Raw genomic sequence first — 16963 nt, forward strand, 5'->3', positions numbered from 1 at the left:
ACCCAATAGCCTTTTAGCTACAGCAGCCAGAGCAGTGAGCACTCCACCACCAGCACTTCAACCTCCATCACACAGGTCTCAAAGCTGGCATCAAAACCTAAACAGGCCTTCTGGCAATGAGGGCTGTAAGGGTGATGTATGAGAGCCTCTGGAGTAGCATTCCATGGAAGGAAAACGGGTGGATAATGAATTCTCCCATTGAAAGCAGCACAGAAACCACTCAAACCCTATACAGCCTGGCCACGCTGCTGTCACAGACACATGTCCAGGACTCAGCACACCAGAGCCTTCAAAGCTCTGTCCAAGGCACCGGAATCTCCCCAGTACCAGCCATGAAGGACTGGGACAAAATCCCTATGGAAAAACACTGGGTGACCCCGAACAAAGCCCAGAAAAAGGCAGTGTCCAAAGGGCACATCTGTGAGAAGCACTCAAGAGCCAGAAGGTGCTTATTAATGTATTCCTGCAGCTCAGCTTCGTCTTCCAGATCAAGTGTCTGGGAGAGCTGATGAGTCCTTGAGTTACTCTTTCCTAGTGATTGCTGCTGCTCAAGAGCCCATTACTGCGGGAGCACGTGGCACAGCTCACTTGGAGCCTCTGGGAGGCTCATCCAGATGATGAAAACACTAAATCCACATGGAAAACCTCTGCCCATGGGTTGTCCGACTGCCTCCGACCTGTGGGGTCCTGCAACCAGGAGAAAACAGCGAGTCTTTCCCTACTGGTAGCTGAATCTGAGTCATTGACTTACATGGGAACAGGTCCATGGGCTGTTCCCTGAAATCCAGCACGCTCAGAAACTGGCCTGGATTGAAGCAGAAAGCACAGGTTTTGTGATGGAGGAGAAAACCTCCCGCATTGGAGGGCTATGCACAAGGGATGGGGTTTGGAGCACTACCGTGATTTAATCACATCTAGGATACATGCGCATCATGTTGGGAAGGATGCAAAGTGCAAAGCTAAATCCATACCCTGTTCTAAAGGGTATAGGACAGCATATAGATTCTAAAGGAAGTGCCCCTGGTAGTAACACTGGAACACATCTGTCTGCAGGACCACAGCCCAGTTGTCCTGCTTGGGCAGCATAAAGAACACTTTGTTCAAGTATCCTCTAACCCCACAACCACCAGGGAAGCTCTGTTTCACTGTATATACGTGGTTTGCAGAGACTTTCTGGTTAAGCAAACAACAAGATGGTTAAATTATCCGATTCCAACATTTGGCTTTTTAAATGTGAAAGTTAATAGGTTTGCATTACTGGAATCACCGTGGAGGAAAGCATGAATCCCCATCTGGGCAAGAATCAAAAGACAATCAATCCAACAGGTTTTAAAGACGAGATTTCCCTCTAAGGTGAAAGCAAATGGCACTCTGCTCTGTACAGGAACACGAAAGGCTTATTAAACACCTTAGCTGAGCTGTAGAATAACTGCTGATAATTAAAGTGAGGCTCAGTTATTTGTGCTCAGGGGACACATTGTCTGCCACCGAGCAAAAGGTTCCAGGAGCATGGAGCCAGAGATAGGGCTCTGGCACAAAGGCCAGCCCTGGCTGATGAACCACTCATCTGTGTGAACAAAGCAGACAAGTAATGAGCATCGATGATTGTTAAAGGTTGTTATGACAGCAACACAAAGGAGGAGCTGCTTCTGCCCTTAGTCATCACCCATGTGCTGCAGTGCTGATGCTGGACCCCCCTGCACCTACCTGTGCCCTTTAGTGCTGGTTGCTCACCCAGCAGCAGTTTTAACCTCTTGGCATGGATTTTCCCTTGGTAATGCGATTCAGCCACCACTGCCGAGGTAAAGGACATGTTACATAGTGTGCAGCATTTGTTCTTGTCCACCGAGTCACCATCACTGCCCTGCGTGGAGACAAACACAGACAAAAAGGAGGTGCATAAGCCCAGCAAGCACAGGCACGGAGAAAGGAATCCACATTGTTATGCCAAGGCCATGGTTTACAAGGGGTTTCCCTTCCTTATCTCCTCTGGACTCATTCCTGCTTGGCCCCAGCATTGCCTTGGACTCAGTGCCTCTGCTCTCACCCAGTGCAGGAGCTCATCTCACATCCATGAGACTCATCCATCACATCCTGCCTGTCTCCAGCCCTTATCAAGTGTCTGCTCCATGCAGTACCCAGCCTGGGCTGCCTGTCTGCTGGCCCCTGCAGAGGAACCAGGTTCATACCTCACAGCATCATCTGTACCAGCTGCTGACAAAACAAACCTGAAGGCAAGAGCATCCTCGTGGCATGCACCAAAGACAGGAAAACACACTCACTGCAGGGTTTGCACTAAATGAAAAAGGACCAAAGCACCTAAGCCCACATTTACATTCTGCTCCTTTCCTAGAGATGCGTTTTGGGCTCTGGAATGCTCAAAATAGACAATCATTAAAGTCCAAGACACTTTGCACACAACACATCCCAGAAAGTGATGGTGCACAAAGCAAGGGCCGAGCTGCAGCCGTAGCCCTGTTTGAGGATCTGCACAATGGGACACCTTGGTGCAAAGGGGACCCCATTGGGAGATCCTTGGTGTCAGCTATGAGGTGATTGGAACTTTTAAGAAGTCACAAATGTCACCATTCCTTATTTCAGTACCAGCAGGAGGCTCTTGCTGCTGCAGTGGTACCAGTCAGGACCATCCTTCACAGCTACAGATCACTGTGTTTGTACTGGTACAGTTAAACCCTGATTTAATGAGGATATCATCTCCAACCTTCATTATGGTTATTCTTGTAAGGAAAACAGCCACTATTGCTCTGCCCAGCGGCAGGGCTGAGCTGAGACCCTTCTCTCTAAGCAGACCCTATGAGGAGTGGTCATAGGGATGCTGTCCCACCAGCATCCTGCACCCACTACCAGCACTGGCCCATGTCTCACCCAGGGCACCAAGCATCTCAATAACACCCAACACCTCCCAGCACCACCACCACTTCCCAAGCATAAACTCATCCACTGGGATTTCTCCCTGCTCCAAAGGGGGTTTTGGCTGGATGCAGGCAGCAAGGAGGAGCTGAGCAGCCAAAGAGAGCCCATCGACAGCCTCTGGGCTGAGCATCTGTCAGTGAAACATCCCTGCTGCTGCCAGCTTACAAACAGCTTCCACATACACAAGGGTGCAAACAATGAGAAAGCAGGGGGGAAAGCATGCTCACCCCATTAGTCACAATTAATTATTCAATCCGTTGCACAAAGGAAATAGGAATCACATTTAGGACCAGAGAGATGTGGGTTTACTCTTCCAAAGATCCCAATACCCTTTCCAAAGGTAGGGAATTACCTGCTCCTTGCAGGTGGTTCTCATTCCCTGGGCAAGATCCGGCTCCTCTGCAGAGCAAAACTCCCTCAGTGACACCTGGAGACAGCCATAGGCTCTCTTTTGTTTGCAAGCAAGTGTTCCAACTGTCTGTGTACACTCACAGCAGCAACCTATCTGCTTTAGGAGCTGCAATCTTGCTTTCACAAACGTCGTGCTCTGATTCAGACACAGAACAAGGAGCCCAGCTCCTCAACTCCCACTATTTGAGGTCATTTTCTCTCCCCAGATAAGCCCAGTTAGAAAAAGCCCCGATTTCCATCACTTTTTCTGTTGTTAACTGCAAACCAACTTCAACCTCAGGGAGGAATCTCAAGGGGTGATTAGTGCTGTTCCGAGTGCAATTTGCACTCCTTTTAAATAGCTTTCTCTCAAGATATTTTGTGTCTTCAAAGGGAAGTCACTTGAAAGTTAAGAGCAGAGTAAAGAATTCCCAGACTCTATTGATCAACGGCGGTGGTAACATATGAAAGAGCCTCCAACAGACCTTGTTTGAAAAGCTGATACACTTCGGTGTGGATGCACCAGGGGCCCTTCCTCTGCCAGCTCTGCTCTGCAGTGACACTTTTCCCTTTACAACTTGCTGTCCCACATAGACTGCAGTTCAGAAATGCAATTAAAAGACTCTAAACCCTCTCAAACACCCCAAAACCTCTTGTGTAGGTCCCAGGGTTCACAATGATCCACAGTTTGCTCTGCAGCTCATCCAAGTCCACCCAAATCTCTGGGTGTCTTGAAGCCTGGATGGGGATTCAGCCACACTGACAGGACAGAGACATCCCCAATTCTCACTCCCAACCTTTGCATGAAACACAACAGACCAACAACAGCCATTCTTCATACACCAAATGCTGCTCTTTGCCTGCAGGATGCAGATGTTTGAGCTCGAGTGTTATTCAGCATTGACCCAAGGCTCCTGTACCACCCAAGCTCCCTGCAGATGCTGTATCCTGAAGGGTAATTATGCCTTCTCATTTGTCAGCGGCTGTTTTACCAGCCAGGGGAACCCAATCCGGGTGTCTTTTGTCACCCGCTGAATGACACCGTGTTGACAGGATTGTGCAGCCAGCTGGTAAAATCACACCCATTAGCAGCCCTGTGCTGGGGCACAGGGCTCAGCCGACCCGCACCCGAGCTCCATAGGGATGCTCTGCACCCATGTGGCTCCCATCCAGCTCCCTTCAACTCCTCCCTTGCTCCCACGCCAGCTCAGTCTAAAGCAGCAGCAGTAAATAGGCACCAACGTCTCAATTTAGCTTCCATAAAGCCCACACAAGCAGCTCTCTAACCCCATGCTGCATAAAAGCAGCCAACGTGGGACCATTTGTTTTGACAACCACCCCTTCTCATTAACCTTTGTGGATGTGCAGCACTGATGGGGCAAATGGCTTCAAACTGGAGCACTATGAGACACACCAGAGACCAAGCACCTATTTCCCAGTGCTGACAGTGCTCATCTTCCCCCCTCTCCCAGCCCTGTGTGATCTATAGAGCTTCCTTGTGTAATATCATAAACTTCAAAGCAAGTCTCATACATCCAACAGAATTAACTTGAGTTATTCAAATGCCTGTTAACAAGCTGCTAAAAGGCATAATCCTCACACAGGACCAGGCAGTTGCAGTCCTTTGCTGGATGCTCCTTAAGCAATCCTTAGGAAAAGTAAGGCTTTTGATTCCACAAATCTGCTGTCTTCATTCCCTAGGCTTTACCAAGGAGGAAAGATTATCCAAACCCTTGAAATGTACCGATCTGGAACACAGCCCTGCAAACTCTCTGCTAAATGTGAGTTGATTTCTGCTGTGAAGGTGGTGATGCTGTTAAAGAGCTATTTTCTGTACCACTCTGTAGGAAATTTAGACCACTTCCATTTTGGAGCCTGTACTGGTTTATGGCTATCTAAATCTGAAGCACTCACTGTGTCTCAGAGCCCCTGAGGACCCTATGTTCTCTAAAGACAAGCCAGGCCTGAGTTAAGCCAGCGTGTGTTTGACAGGGTAAACGTGTCCTATGGACAGAGGCCTCTGATGGGGTACAAAACACATGGTGAGAGGGCTGGCCCTAAACCCAGATATCTCATCTCAGTTTCATCTGCAGCATGCAGTGAGTTCTGCACCTGAAGATGTAAAACCTGCTTCTGTCCTGATTGGGAACTGAAGCTGAGCCTCCCAAAGCATCACGTGTACCTAAGAGGGGCACAGCTCTTGGCTTAACCCCCTGCAGCAGCACATGTATTACCCTCAGCAGCACAACCCAATAACCTGCTCCCTTCCCTCAAACAATCCATCCTTGCTATTCCAACCCCTTTCTTTTAGAGAAAGATGATGCTGGTTCAAGCAATCGAATGCCTTTAGTACAAGTAGGGCTAGAAAGAGCTTGAGGGCTTTTCTCCCATCCCCAAAACCACATTTCACAGTGTACCAGAAACATCCATGGTGTCTGCCCTGATGGTAACTAGGGATTCCAGGATTTAAAGGTAGTGAGAAAAGCCTGGTTAAAACCTATTCACTTGGGATACGAGGACACAACTCCTCATTTCGGTTGGGTCCTGACACTGCCTGCACCTTGTGGGGTTATTTGCAGCTGAAATGTTAAGAGGAAATGTAATATCAAAGGTCACTCCAAAGACATGAGGTTTCTCCCTTCCCCCACAAGAAAATAAACCCATAATGAACAGCCCAACAACCGAGTCGTTACCCAGTGCAAGACTAATTGTAGAAGCCTCCTACTCCTTACTGTGAAAGGATAACGGGTGTTGTGGGAATGCAGAGTGTTTTTATAGTCCTCAAATAACAGCAACAAGCCTTTTCCTCAGTGAAAGGTCAGGCAGCAAATGCTGTTCCTGAGCCTCTGGCACTGATTCTACAACTGCAGCAGCTTCTCACTGTTGCCTTTCACCAAGGAGATGGAGTCGTTCGGCTATGATGCGTTTGAGGGCAATTCGGTTCTCCATCCACCGCATCCTTGTGCTAAGGTGGACGTGCAGCTCTGTGGTTTCTTGTTAGATGTAATGGATTTCATTAGAGCACCATGTTCCAAGTCTATACGTGTGCATCTACCGCACCTTTCACACGCTGTAATTAATAACTCCATAAAAATACTGTGAGGTTCTGTTGTTAAGGGGTAGATTGCAGCTGAATTACCCTGTGTGCAACATAAAAGTCCCACTAACATTTTAATTACTGCATGAAGCAGCTATCAGATTCCTTTGGCAAAACCTGCATGTTTCTCCCTTTAATTAGAAGGTACCTTCCTCAGTATTGAGAGCATTAAGGCACAGTCGCATTCCCGTACATCTGAAACGGTTTGGATGCTATCTGCTGGGAGCCTCATCAGCAGCGTGCTCACCAGCCCCAGACTATTGGAAAGAGCTGAATGAATAATTCACTGTGAATCAGTCCCTTGTAAATTTAGCCTCTTTTTATTGCCTGACAAATGGCTCTGAGCTGGTCCAATTTCCCTGTGTTCACTTGTTTATTTGAACGCAACCGAGGAACCCAATTGCCAACTTCTAAATCTGCAGCCTGACCACGAGCCTTGTAACGGGGCCTTTTGGGTCCGTTTCCATCAGCTCCCAGAGAAAACCAGTCAGAAGAGAGACCAACCAAAGATCATAGAATCACAGCATGGTTTGGGTTGGAAAGGAGCTGGAGATCATCCAGTTCCAACCCCCTGCCATGGGCAGGGATGCCTCACACTGGACCATGTCACCCAAGGCTCTATCCAACCTGGCCTTGAGCACTGCCAGGGATGGAGCATTCACGTCTATGGGCCTCAGCACCCTCACATAAAGAACTTCTTCCCTATATCCAACCTGAACTCCCCGTTTCAGTCTGAACCCATCACCCCTTGTCCCATCCCTACAGTCCCTGATGCAGAGCCCCTCTCCAGCATCCTTGTACCCCCTTCAGACACTGGAAGCTGCTCTGAGGTCTCCTAACAGCTTCTCTTCTCCAGCCCCAGTGTTCTCAGCCTGGATCCATACAGGAGCTGCTCCAACCCCTGAGCATCCTCATGGCCTCCTCTGGACTTGCCCCAGCAAATCCTGTTCTTTCTGACCCTCCCCACTCCAGTACACATTGAGCTGATGCCTGTATCTGCTCAATGCAGAGGCCCTGGGGCTTGCGTCTGCTTGAAGACAGTAAAAACAACCAAACAATAGAAAACCCCAACAACAAGACCAGGTTGGAAGGGGCTTAGAGCAACCTGCTCTAGTGGAAGGTGTCCCTGGATGGAATTGGTCCCTTCCAACACAAACCAGGCCTTGATTCTATGAACAACTGAGTAACTAAAAACTCAATTACTGTTGCTGATGCACACAATATTTCTTGTAGGGTTTATTAAAACTCCTTTCCAGTTACTTAGTGTTTCAGCTAATCTAAATGTTACCTCTGGGTACCTGTGTCTGTAACGGAAAGAATGATGCAGCACAAAGTCAATGATTCACAAAGCAGCTGAGTAAACAGGGACTTCAGTTATACCCACGTTTTCTGACCGGAGCTTTTTAGCTGGACAGCCTCCATCTATGGGATGCAGCATATAATAGAGGCGAACTTTGCTGGCGTGTTTCCGACTCTGGAGGATAAAGGAGGAGAAAAGAGAAGAAAAAGGGAAAAATACAGTTACAAAAAGCAAGAGGTTCTGTGGCTGTGCATGAAACACCCATTGCAGCAAGACTTCACATCCCCTGACCTATGCATCCAATGGGGGAGAAAACCTAAGGTGAGGAACTTTTGCATCTCACAGAGGCTCCCAATGGTTCTGATACCTGCCATTAGCAGGATGGAATGGTCCATCCTCGTGCTCTGTGCTGTATCCCTGCAGCCCCTGGGAGATACAGCAGGAATAAAGGCAGAAGAAGAGCAGCATTTGTTATCAGGCCATTTCCATAGAGGGAGAGACTGAAAAGATCGGGGTTATTTAGCTTCAGGCAGAGACAGGATGGCATCATGAGGGACCAGATGCGCATACACAAACCAAAGTCCACAGTTCCTGCACTTCCAGAAGAATATAATATATAAGGGGTATAAAACTTCCCTCTGCAGGAAATGAGCCAACTGACAGTGCCAAAGGTTTGAAGGAAATTTCTCCCACAAGTAAATTACCAGATAATTGTGCACTATGGAATCTAATGCTTTCCTGCAGAGAGGGATGAGGACCACATAGATCCCAAGCCCCTTCTCCCCTCTCAAGCATTCCTAAGGGAAGTTGAGCAGTAAAAACCCTTCCAGATGATGTATTTATAGCAAAGAAAAGCTCTCAGGGGCCTTGTAAAGGGATTGAGCTGAGGGATGCCCAGAGGACTCATCCCATGAGGGATACACCAGGTTTCATGCTGCCTCAGGCACAAATGGGGCTTACCCATGGATTAGGGTGATGGAGATGTCCTGGTCACACCAGCACTGACAGACAAAGCAATCATGGGACTTGCAGAGGCACAGACATGAACCTTCAAACCACTAAAGTTACAGTCAGCTCTTAGAGTAGATGTGAGGAGGGGGAAAGACTTCACCTCCTCAATGCCCACATCCAGAGCCCAGACATGCACAGCAGCAATTCTTATGCAAATGTTTGCTCTGAATCTCCATTTCTGATTGCCTCACAGCACAATGGCACTGTAATATTATAATTTCAGATCACAGATTTGCAATTATAAACTATTAAATTACCATTAGCATGTTCTGGAACATTTTTTTCTCTCCCTGTGGTGTGAACTGGGAGCTAAATTTGCAGAGAGCTATATTTGTCTGCATAGATGTGACTACGCAATAATTGCTTTTAATGGAGCAAAATCAGTCAAGATAAATAATGTCAAACACCTTTCCCTGACTTGTCTTCCTGCCTTTAGTAAACATGACCTGATGCAGTCAGAGCAGGAAACCCCAAAGCTTCAGCTATCAGCCATTAGCAGTGATGTGTAAGTAGGAAATGATAACAGCAATGCAAGGGATAGGTGTGCAGAGTCAGCCTGGTGGAGTTCCTGCTTCCTGCCTCAAGTGATGCTCGAGTGATGCAGCTTCACACAGAGAGAGCAGGAAACTGGTGATCCCTTGGGCAGGGATGGGAGAAGCTGTGGATAGAGGAGACCTTTAAGGACCAAATGGGAGAAGATGTGGATGGAGAAGAGTCAAATGCATCTTAAAAGAGATGTGGCCAGAGCTTTTCAGCTTCATTCCCTTCCTGTGATACCCCTTGGAGCAGTGTTCTTTTCCACAGCACTCAGCTGGGCCATAAATGATGTCCAAACGTCAGCATTAAAAGGCAGCGAAGCTTCAGCCGTCTGTAAAATACCTCTCACCTTTATTTATGCACCTGATTGGATTTATGAGCACTGAGGTAAAGAAGTAACTTACATGTGCCATGATTTACAACTACACAGCTCCTTATGCAGCCTTATTATCCTACAGTTATAAAAGCAAAGCTTAAAACCATCGCTAGCCTTTGCAAGTGTGTAGCGAGCATCTCATTCCCTCTCGGGGAGCGGAGGTAGCACAGCCCATTTGTCACCCGTTTTATCTCTGGTATTTTCTACATTTACATGTGTATTTATCATCCTAACACCATGGCAAGAGCACAGTGATGATTCCTGGTGTGCTGCTCGCAGCAGCCCTGTGGGTTATCTCTTCCCCTCCACAGAGCAACTTGAAAGCTGCAGCTCAGAGGCAGGAGAAGGGCAAGTGGCACAGCTCCATCAGCAACCAACACCCAGGTTATCACAGATACATGGGGAGAACCAGCCAACAGAAGAGCCATGTACAGGAAACTGGGATAAAGTGGGATCAGGGCAAATCCAGCTCCCGTTTGGATCCATCTTACAGCATGGACAAGCCTTAGCAAAGACAAAACCTTGACCCCTCTGTAAATCCATGGCCTGGAACAAGAGCACTGCCCTCTGCCTATGCATCAACAGCCACCACAATGTGCACTGAGAGAATAGTTCTATGCCTGTGAATATCACTTCTGTAGCTTTACAGAGTGCCACATTGCAGGCATTTGCACTTGAATTGTCTGGAAACAACCTCTTTAGAAGGCAAGAAGTTTACCTTAATACTTTATGCTTTCTAAACAACCCTGTCTATGCAGGGAAGCTTAGGAAGAGCCTGTTTTCACATAGCAACTGCAGACTTCTGCATTGGGAACTCATGCGCTACTGTAAGACGTCTCATCAATAAAGGTAAATAAATAGATCATTTCTATCTATATCAAATCTACCGTACTGCAGAGGATGGTGGCAGAGGCAGCCCAGCTCTGCCAATTCAACCTCAAAGCATAAAGAGGGCAAAGCAGAGCCACGAAATGCAATTTGGGTTGGCATAAATCGAGTTTTGCAGCATGAGGGGAGACAATCCAGTCTCTGTGGGAGCGCCGGCAGCTGCCAGGACCATTGGGAGCCATGGACAAGGCTGGTCTCAGATGCAGCAGCCCCACTCGAACTCACCATGGAGGCTTTGCTCCCTGATAGCTTCTCTATGCATTTACCCAGGGAGGGTTGGGATCGTCTCCCTTTACAAGGCCAGCAGTCCCCAATAGGTTTGTCAGACAGCACAGACAGGGATGCTCCATCCCCGCCTCCCATCCAGGCTGCTGCTCCCACTTTGCAGCGCTGATTTAAGCTGACCTGACAGCCTGAAACACTCGACCATCTTGTGAGGGACTTCTACCTCCAGCCAGGTTCAAATCAAGCACTGCTGCTGCTCTCCTCACGCTGCGCTTGCATCTGATGCAGGTTCCCTATCCCCCATAGTGCCCTTTATCAGCAGCATGTTTCCAGCTGGTTTGCTCACTGTCCCCCTCCTCTGTGCCCTGTTCTTCGGTCAAAGAGCAGAGACCCACTGGGCACAGACAGAGGCATGGGTGGGAGAGGAGGGCAGCCCAAATGACTGTGGTTTCTCTTGGTTTGTCATATGTTCTGGGTTGGATTTTAATCCTTTGAGCTTATACTGTGTTGATCTGGTTTGTATTTAGCTTCTTAATTAAACTGCCATGAAACACGCAGCCACATGATTACACCAACTTCATTATCTCTATCAGCCCTATTTGTAATCTCATCAACAGAGATAAAGTTATTGCAGCTTAGACCTGGTTCTCTAAGCCTGATGCTGAATACAAACCTCACACCCCTCCTGAAGCTACAACTCAAGTCCCTCTCCAGAGCTGGCTTTGCTCCAGCTCCACACATTCCCCTTCCTCCTAGAACCTCCCCACATCCCACAGAGGATCAGCACGGATGCCACCGAACCCATGGCCAGCCCTTTTCAAGCACTTACACTCACATCACTGGACCTGCCGCCTCAAAAATCAACACTTCAGATTCCATAATCGCTGCCTAAAAACCTCCCAAATCCCTGCTGGAACAGCACCAATTTGTGCCTCCTTCTGTGCTATAACATCCTCAGCTTTTGTTTTAATAGAGGGCAGAAGTATTTTCAGCTGACGCCTTCCCTTTTTGCCTCTTCTACCCACACGACCAGCACACGCTATTGTGGCGATCCCCATTGCTCGCTGCAGAGACAAGCTCCCGTCTGTTATTCCAGACGCTGCTGGGTGCCAATGTCCTTCTCCCTTTGTGAGGTTTTTGCAAAGCCTCATTTATAATTTATGGTCATTTCTCTCCGTTTCCCCCTTTTTTCTTCCTCTGTGAGTTAATTTTTAAGAGGTGTCTGCTCGTGCACCCAGAGACGTGTCCCTCATTCCCAATCACACACAGCTGAGATTTCGACCCCATCAATCTGTCCTCTTCAAAGCAACACAGAGGATTATCTGGTTGGGATGCTGGTTTGCTTGCTTGTAAAGGCAATTACTGCTGATCTATTTGCTAGATCATTGTCTCTCAATCTGTGATCCCTTCCTGCTCTCCAAGCTGGATCCCCTCACTGGATCCTGTGGTGTCCCGTGTGGCCCCAATGATCAAGATCAAATCTTAATCATTGCAGTGTGAAAAATGCTAAATGAAGACTTCAGAAGCTCAAATAAACCAGATTAATGATAAATGTTGCTGTTGCTTCAGCCCCCTTCACAAGAGAAGAATCCCATCTGCTATTCCCACCTTTGCAGTGTGTGTGCCACACGAAACGTGCTTCCTTGTGGAGAGCTCAGTCCTCATCCCAAAGCAGGTGAATGACACTGGTACCCAGACAGATGGCACCACAGGTACCTGTAGGTGAGGTAGGACTGGTGCTGAAATAACACACAGCCCTATCCACTCACAACTGCTGATGCAGATGGATCTGAGCCTGGATGCAGGCTCAGCTCCACAGCTCCAGGCATGAGATACCTGCACAGTTCTGGAAGGTACAGGAATGTTCTGCCTCAGGAATCACCATTTCAGCTCTGGGATCTTTAACTTCACTGCTTCCTGTATTGATTTGGACTGTATTCATAGCATCACTTGTCCTACACACTGCTGTGTACCCTGCAGAAAGGGAAATAACCTTCACAGCCTGTGTCTGGAGCAGCAGGGCCCAGTACCCTATTCCCAGTGCCCACGGACATTCCCCCAGCACCAGGTGTTTGTGGGATTCTGCTCCTCCCCAGACACACTAAATCTCATTTCACATCCTCTCATCTCTAATACAGGTGGATCTTACACCAAGATCAATGCCAGCATGGATTTACCTCTCTATTGGAATTCATTGATTTTCCCAAGGCAGTGCAACTCCCTGTGAGCATCCCAAGGGGAGAGGGATGCAGGGAACAGAGCAAGAAGGATGAGAACCTCCCATATGGGCTTTGCACAAGCCTTGCAGTCGAGGTTCCGCAGCTCTTGGGTACCAATGCCGACATGGGGATGAACTTTGCTGCTGGGACAGAGCTATCAAGTGGGAAACAGAGGAGTTAACACAAACACAACGCCTCCTCCACATGCAGCAGCAGCACGGCCCCTTGTTCCCATTCTATCTTTGTGTGTCTGAGACAAATCACTTTGAAACACGTCAGCGCCAGTCACCGGGAGCACGGCGCGTGGGACGGCTTTGTCACAACACACACCGTCACTAAAGACTCTGCTTTCAAACACCTGGAACCCACATGCAAACACGGGCTACAGGTTGCAAACACTGAAGGGAAGCAAGAGGGAATAGCTGGGATATTGCCCTCCTGTACACTGGAGTGGAATGGGAACAGCTTGGCCCATCCTGAGTAATAGCATCGCTTCATTGCTTTTATTCTACATAGGCTTAATGTGACATCCCCTGTGCCTCCCCATTACTGCTACCCCAGGGTCTCATCCCTGGTGCATTTTACTGCTGCTCTGAAAGTCCCTTTGAACTTCAGCTATTTTTAGCCAGAAATGGGACTCTGCACAGAGATTCCCTGCAATGGAGCTGTACCATAGGGCTTTATCTGCTCGGCTCTTGCTGCTATTTAGCAATAGATTTTGACACTGGGAGCACATTAAAACTAATGTTTAGCCATTAACGTCGACAACAGAGTAGCAATACAGATCTTAGTGAAGTAGCATTTAATCTACACTGGTTTCCTGAAGGAGCTAATGCTGCCCTGGTGAGTCTGTGTAGAAAAGGGATGAGTCAGGACAAGCACCTTCCTATAACACACTCACATTCACGTATCCCATACACTGCATTCACCTCAATGCCTTTTAATCGTTGCTGTTAGCACGACATGAACTGGGTACCAAGGCAATCTGCAGAAGGTTTGTGTGCCCATATGACAACCAGAACACCTCCATCACACAAAAAAGGCTTTCTTTAGCCTCATTTATTTCTCCTCAAGCCAAGGTACCAAACACCAGCACAACCTGCGGAGCAGCAATGTCTGAGCAGCCCCTACAAACTGCATCACACCCCAACACCACAGTAAAGCAGATTCTCAGCATCACAGGGAAGCACATAGGAACAACAGGCAGGATGTCCCCTTCACCTTCATCCTATGAAGCATTCACTGGTTACTGTCACCAAAGGCAGCCAAACCTTGGCAGGTAAATGCCAGCCATGGCAGAACACAGGGCTGGTAGATGCCGTATTGCTTTGGTGCTACAGCAGGGTCCCTGACACACCGGAGCCCTGCATAGCCTTTATTCCCAGCAGAAGAGCATCCTTTCCGCTCCTCCATCCTGGAAAACGCCTGCAGCATCCTATGCACTGAATATTCCAGCTCCTTGTCTTCCAGCACAGCATTTATTTCGTTCAATAGAGTATGTGCTCTTGCACTGCATTAATATTTCAGGCGCAGGATTGCCTTTCTGAGCACACACATCTTGATCCTTAAGGCGCTAACGTGCCAATAGTAAACAGCGCTTATGATTCCTTCAGACAAGCCATCATTTCACACAGTTTCCCAGGGAAGGGCAGCCCAACTGGAAGCACATTAACCCGAGCACACTCCAGCCCTGCACAGACAAGGAGTATTGATGGAGCTGTCGATACCACCTGCTTCCCTGTGGGCACAGGGTGAGACATTCCAGAAGGCTCTTGGCTTGGAGCTATGCAGAAGGGCACAGCCCTATGTGTGCTCTCCCCTGTTTCCTTTGCATCTGAATACGCTTTTCCTCTGCCACTCAGGCTCCACCACAAGCCTCAGAGCATCATTCCCTCATCTCACAAGGTGCACAACACCTGGGCTTCTCTTCCAACAGACCTGGCCTTTTTCTTTGCTATAAATGAAGAAGCCAAGTACCATCTGAACACCTGAAGCAATAGAGATTACAATGGAGAAGTGTTATAGCAGCTTAAGGAGGCAAATGTGGTGATGGATATGCAGCTCAGGATGGGATCCGAGAGCAGCTTTGCATATCTGGTAATTTTCCTGCAGGATTTTCAAGGAGAAACTTGAAAATAAATGGGAACATTTTCCTAATGGCTGTGAATGGCTGCATAGAGAGAGGAGGACTCAGAGCTAACTGGGAAGGCTTAGCTTTTCAATTTACAGAGCACCAAATTGACTGAATCAAGCTCTCCCAAAGGCAGAGCTGGAAGGAAGAGTTAAAATACAGGTGATGCAGAGAGCATCCAGCAGCAGAGAAGCTTCCTGCTCCCAGGGAAGGCAAGATGCAGGAACACAGAATAGGAAAACCTCATCTCTGGGACACAGATTTTCAATTGCATTGCAGCAAGTGCAGTACATTTCAGTTTTCTTCTGCTGTTCCTCGAGCTCTGAGGCACTTCCCAAGTCACTGGTGCCCTCTCTGACCCTCTCCGATCCATCCAGCACTCTTCCTAGGGCAGCAATCACTGCTGAGTGTGTTCAGCAACTGGTGAAGCAGCCACATAACTGCAGGAGCTTCTGATCACAGGGCAGCAGCCTCAGTTACTTCCCTGCAATACCTCCAAGGGATGAATGGCAATTGAATAATGATGCTCTGTTGACAAAAGCCACAGGAGCCGGATGCAAGATGCAGCACAAGCCGCAGCTCCAAGACCCAGCCTTTTGCCAGGCTCTCCCATCTCCCCAGGTAGGGCTCTGGGAAGGTCCTACCTTCTGGGTTATCCCACAGACAGACACCATTTAAAGACAAACCCAAAGCAATCCCTTCATGTCAAAGCTGTGCTAGAAAGACACACGCAGCTCATGCTACCAAAGCAGAGCAAAAAGGCTGCGAGATACTCCCCATCCCTGGTGCCAGCACAGAAGGTACCACATAGACCACTGAAGAGCATCAGGAGAAGGCTGATCCCAGCATCATGCTGATCAAGTGTCCTGAGGAAAGGGTCTGCCAGCCACAGGCAATGGAGGGGGCTTGAAATACCTCCACCAGACAGGGACCCTTTGGCCGGGTGCAGGCAGCAATCACTGCTGCATCGCTCTGCCCTTTTTGTGATGCTTCATCTTATCAGGCATCCTGTTTCCTCTTCGTTATTCCCAATGGAGGGAAGGAAAGCCAGTGTTCATGAGGAGTGCTTGGCACATTAGGCAGCACAGAGAGCTATTACCTAGCCATGATTTCATCAGGAATCCATATTCAGATGCTTCATTCCAGTAGCAGAAATGGGAAGGGAGTTTTCTGATGCTTCAGGGGACAAATTAAGAGATTCATTTGCTTTAAGAATTAAAATATTCAAACACACGATCTTTGGGGCATTGACAACAAGCACTAAGATCGGCCTCATCTCTTACTTACCGCTGCGTGGAAGCTAACTGCTATCTCTAAAGCAGCCTCCTGTGACACTCAGCATCACAGTATGCAAGGAGCTGATTAAGGCATTTCCTCATTTGGGCACCTGCAACTTCATTAGGATCCAATCCCAAAGCCAGGTACTTGGATCAGCTCTGCCCTAAGGTGAATCCTGGGCAGGAGAAGAGCACCTGGCAGCTCCATAGGGATGGAAAGGAGAGCAGGGGTGCAGCAGACACAAAGCACATAAATAAGGTTGCACAAAGCACATAAAATAAGGGCAGTATTCTGCTGTACGTCAAGCTGGAAGCAGAAAGATGCTGCAAACATCCCGATTCCTTTGTCATTTTCCCCTGCACTTGCCCTTGGAAATAATACCCCTTAATACTGCGCGACTGCCATCAAATGATGTTTTATTCCTGGCAAAGTAGTGCAGAAGAAAAGAAGAGTTATTGGTTGATGATTTGGAGAAGGAGATGAGACAGTGATTGGAACTGACGATTCCTGTTTGGCAAGATAGAAACATCCCTCTTTCATACGCTGTTTCCCTCTATTTTCTTACAGAGAAACGTCT

The 16963-nt window shown here is 48.1% G+C and overlaps 1 protein-coding gene across 1 annotated transcript in view; it reads right to left on the bottom strand.

The window, feature by feature from the left end:
- Window positions 1–16963, bottom strand: part of ZMAT4 (zinc finger matrin-type 4) — a 50670-nt gene that overhangs the window by 15987 nt on the left and 17720 nt on the right. Inside the window, exons 3-4 of the mRNA XM_034070490.1 lie at window positions 7806–7895; window positions 1708–1864 (exon numbers count right to left, since the gene is read on the bottom strand). Coding sequence (XP_033926381.1) covers window positions 1708–1864; window positions 7806–7895 — 247 coding nt within the window. The remainder of the gene's footprint in view (window positions 1–1707; window positions 1865–7805; window positions 7896–16963) is intronic.

The sequence above is a fragment of the Melopsittacus undulatus genome, chromosome 18 (assembly GCF_012275295.1).
Source record: "Melopsittacus undulatus isolate bMelUnd1 chromosome 18, bMelUnd1.mat.Z, whole genome shotgun sequence".
Classification (NCBI taxonomy): domain Eukaryota; kingdom Metazoa; phylum Chordata; class Aves; order Psittaciformes; family Psittaculidae; genus Melopsittacus; species Melopsittacus undulatus.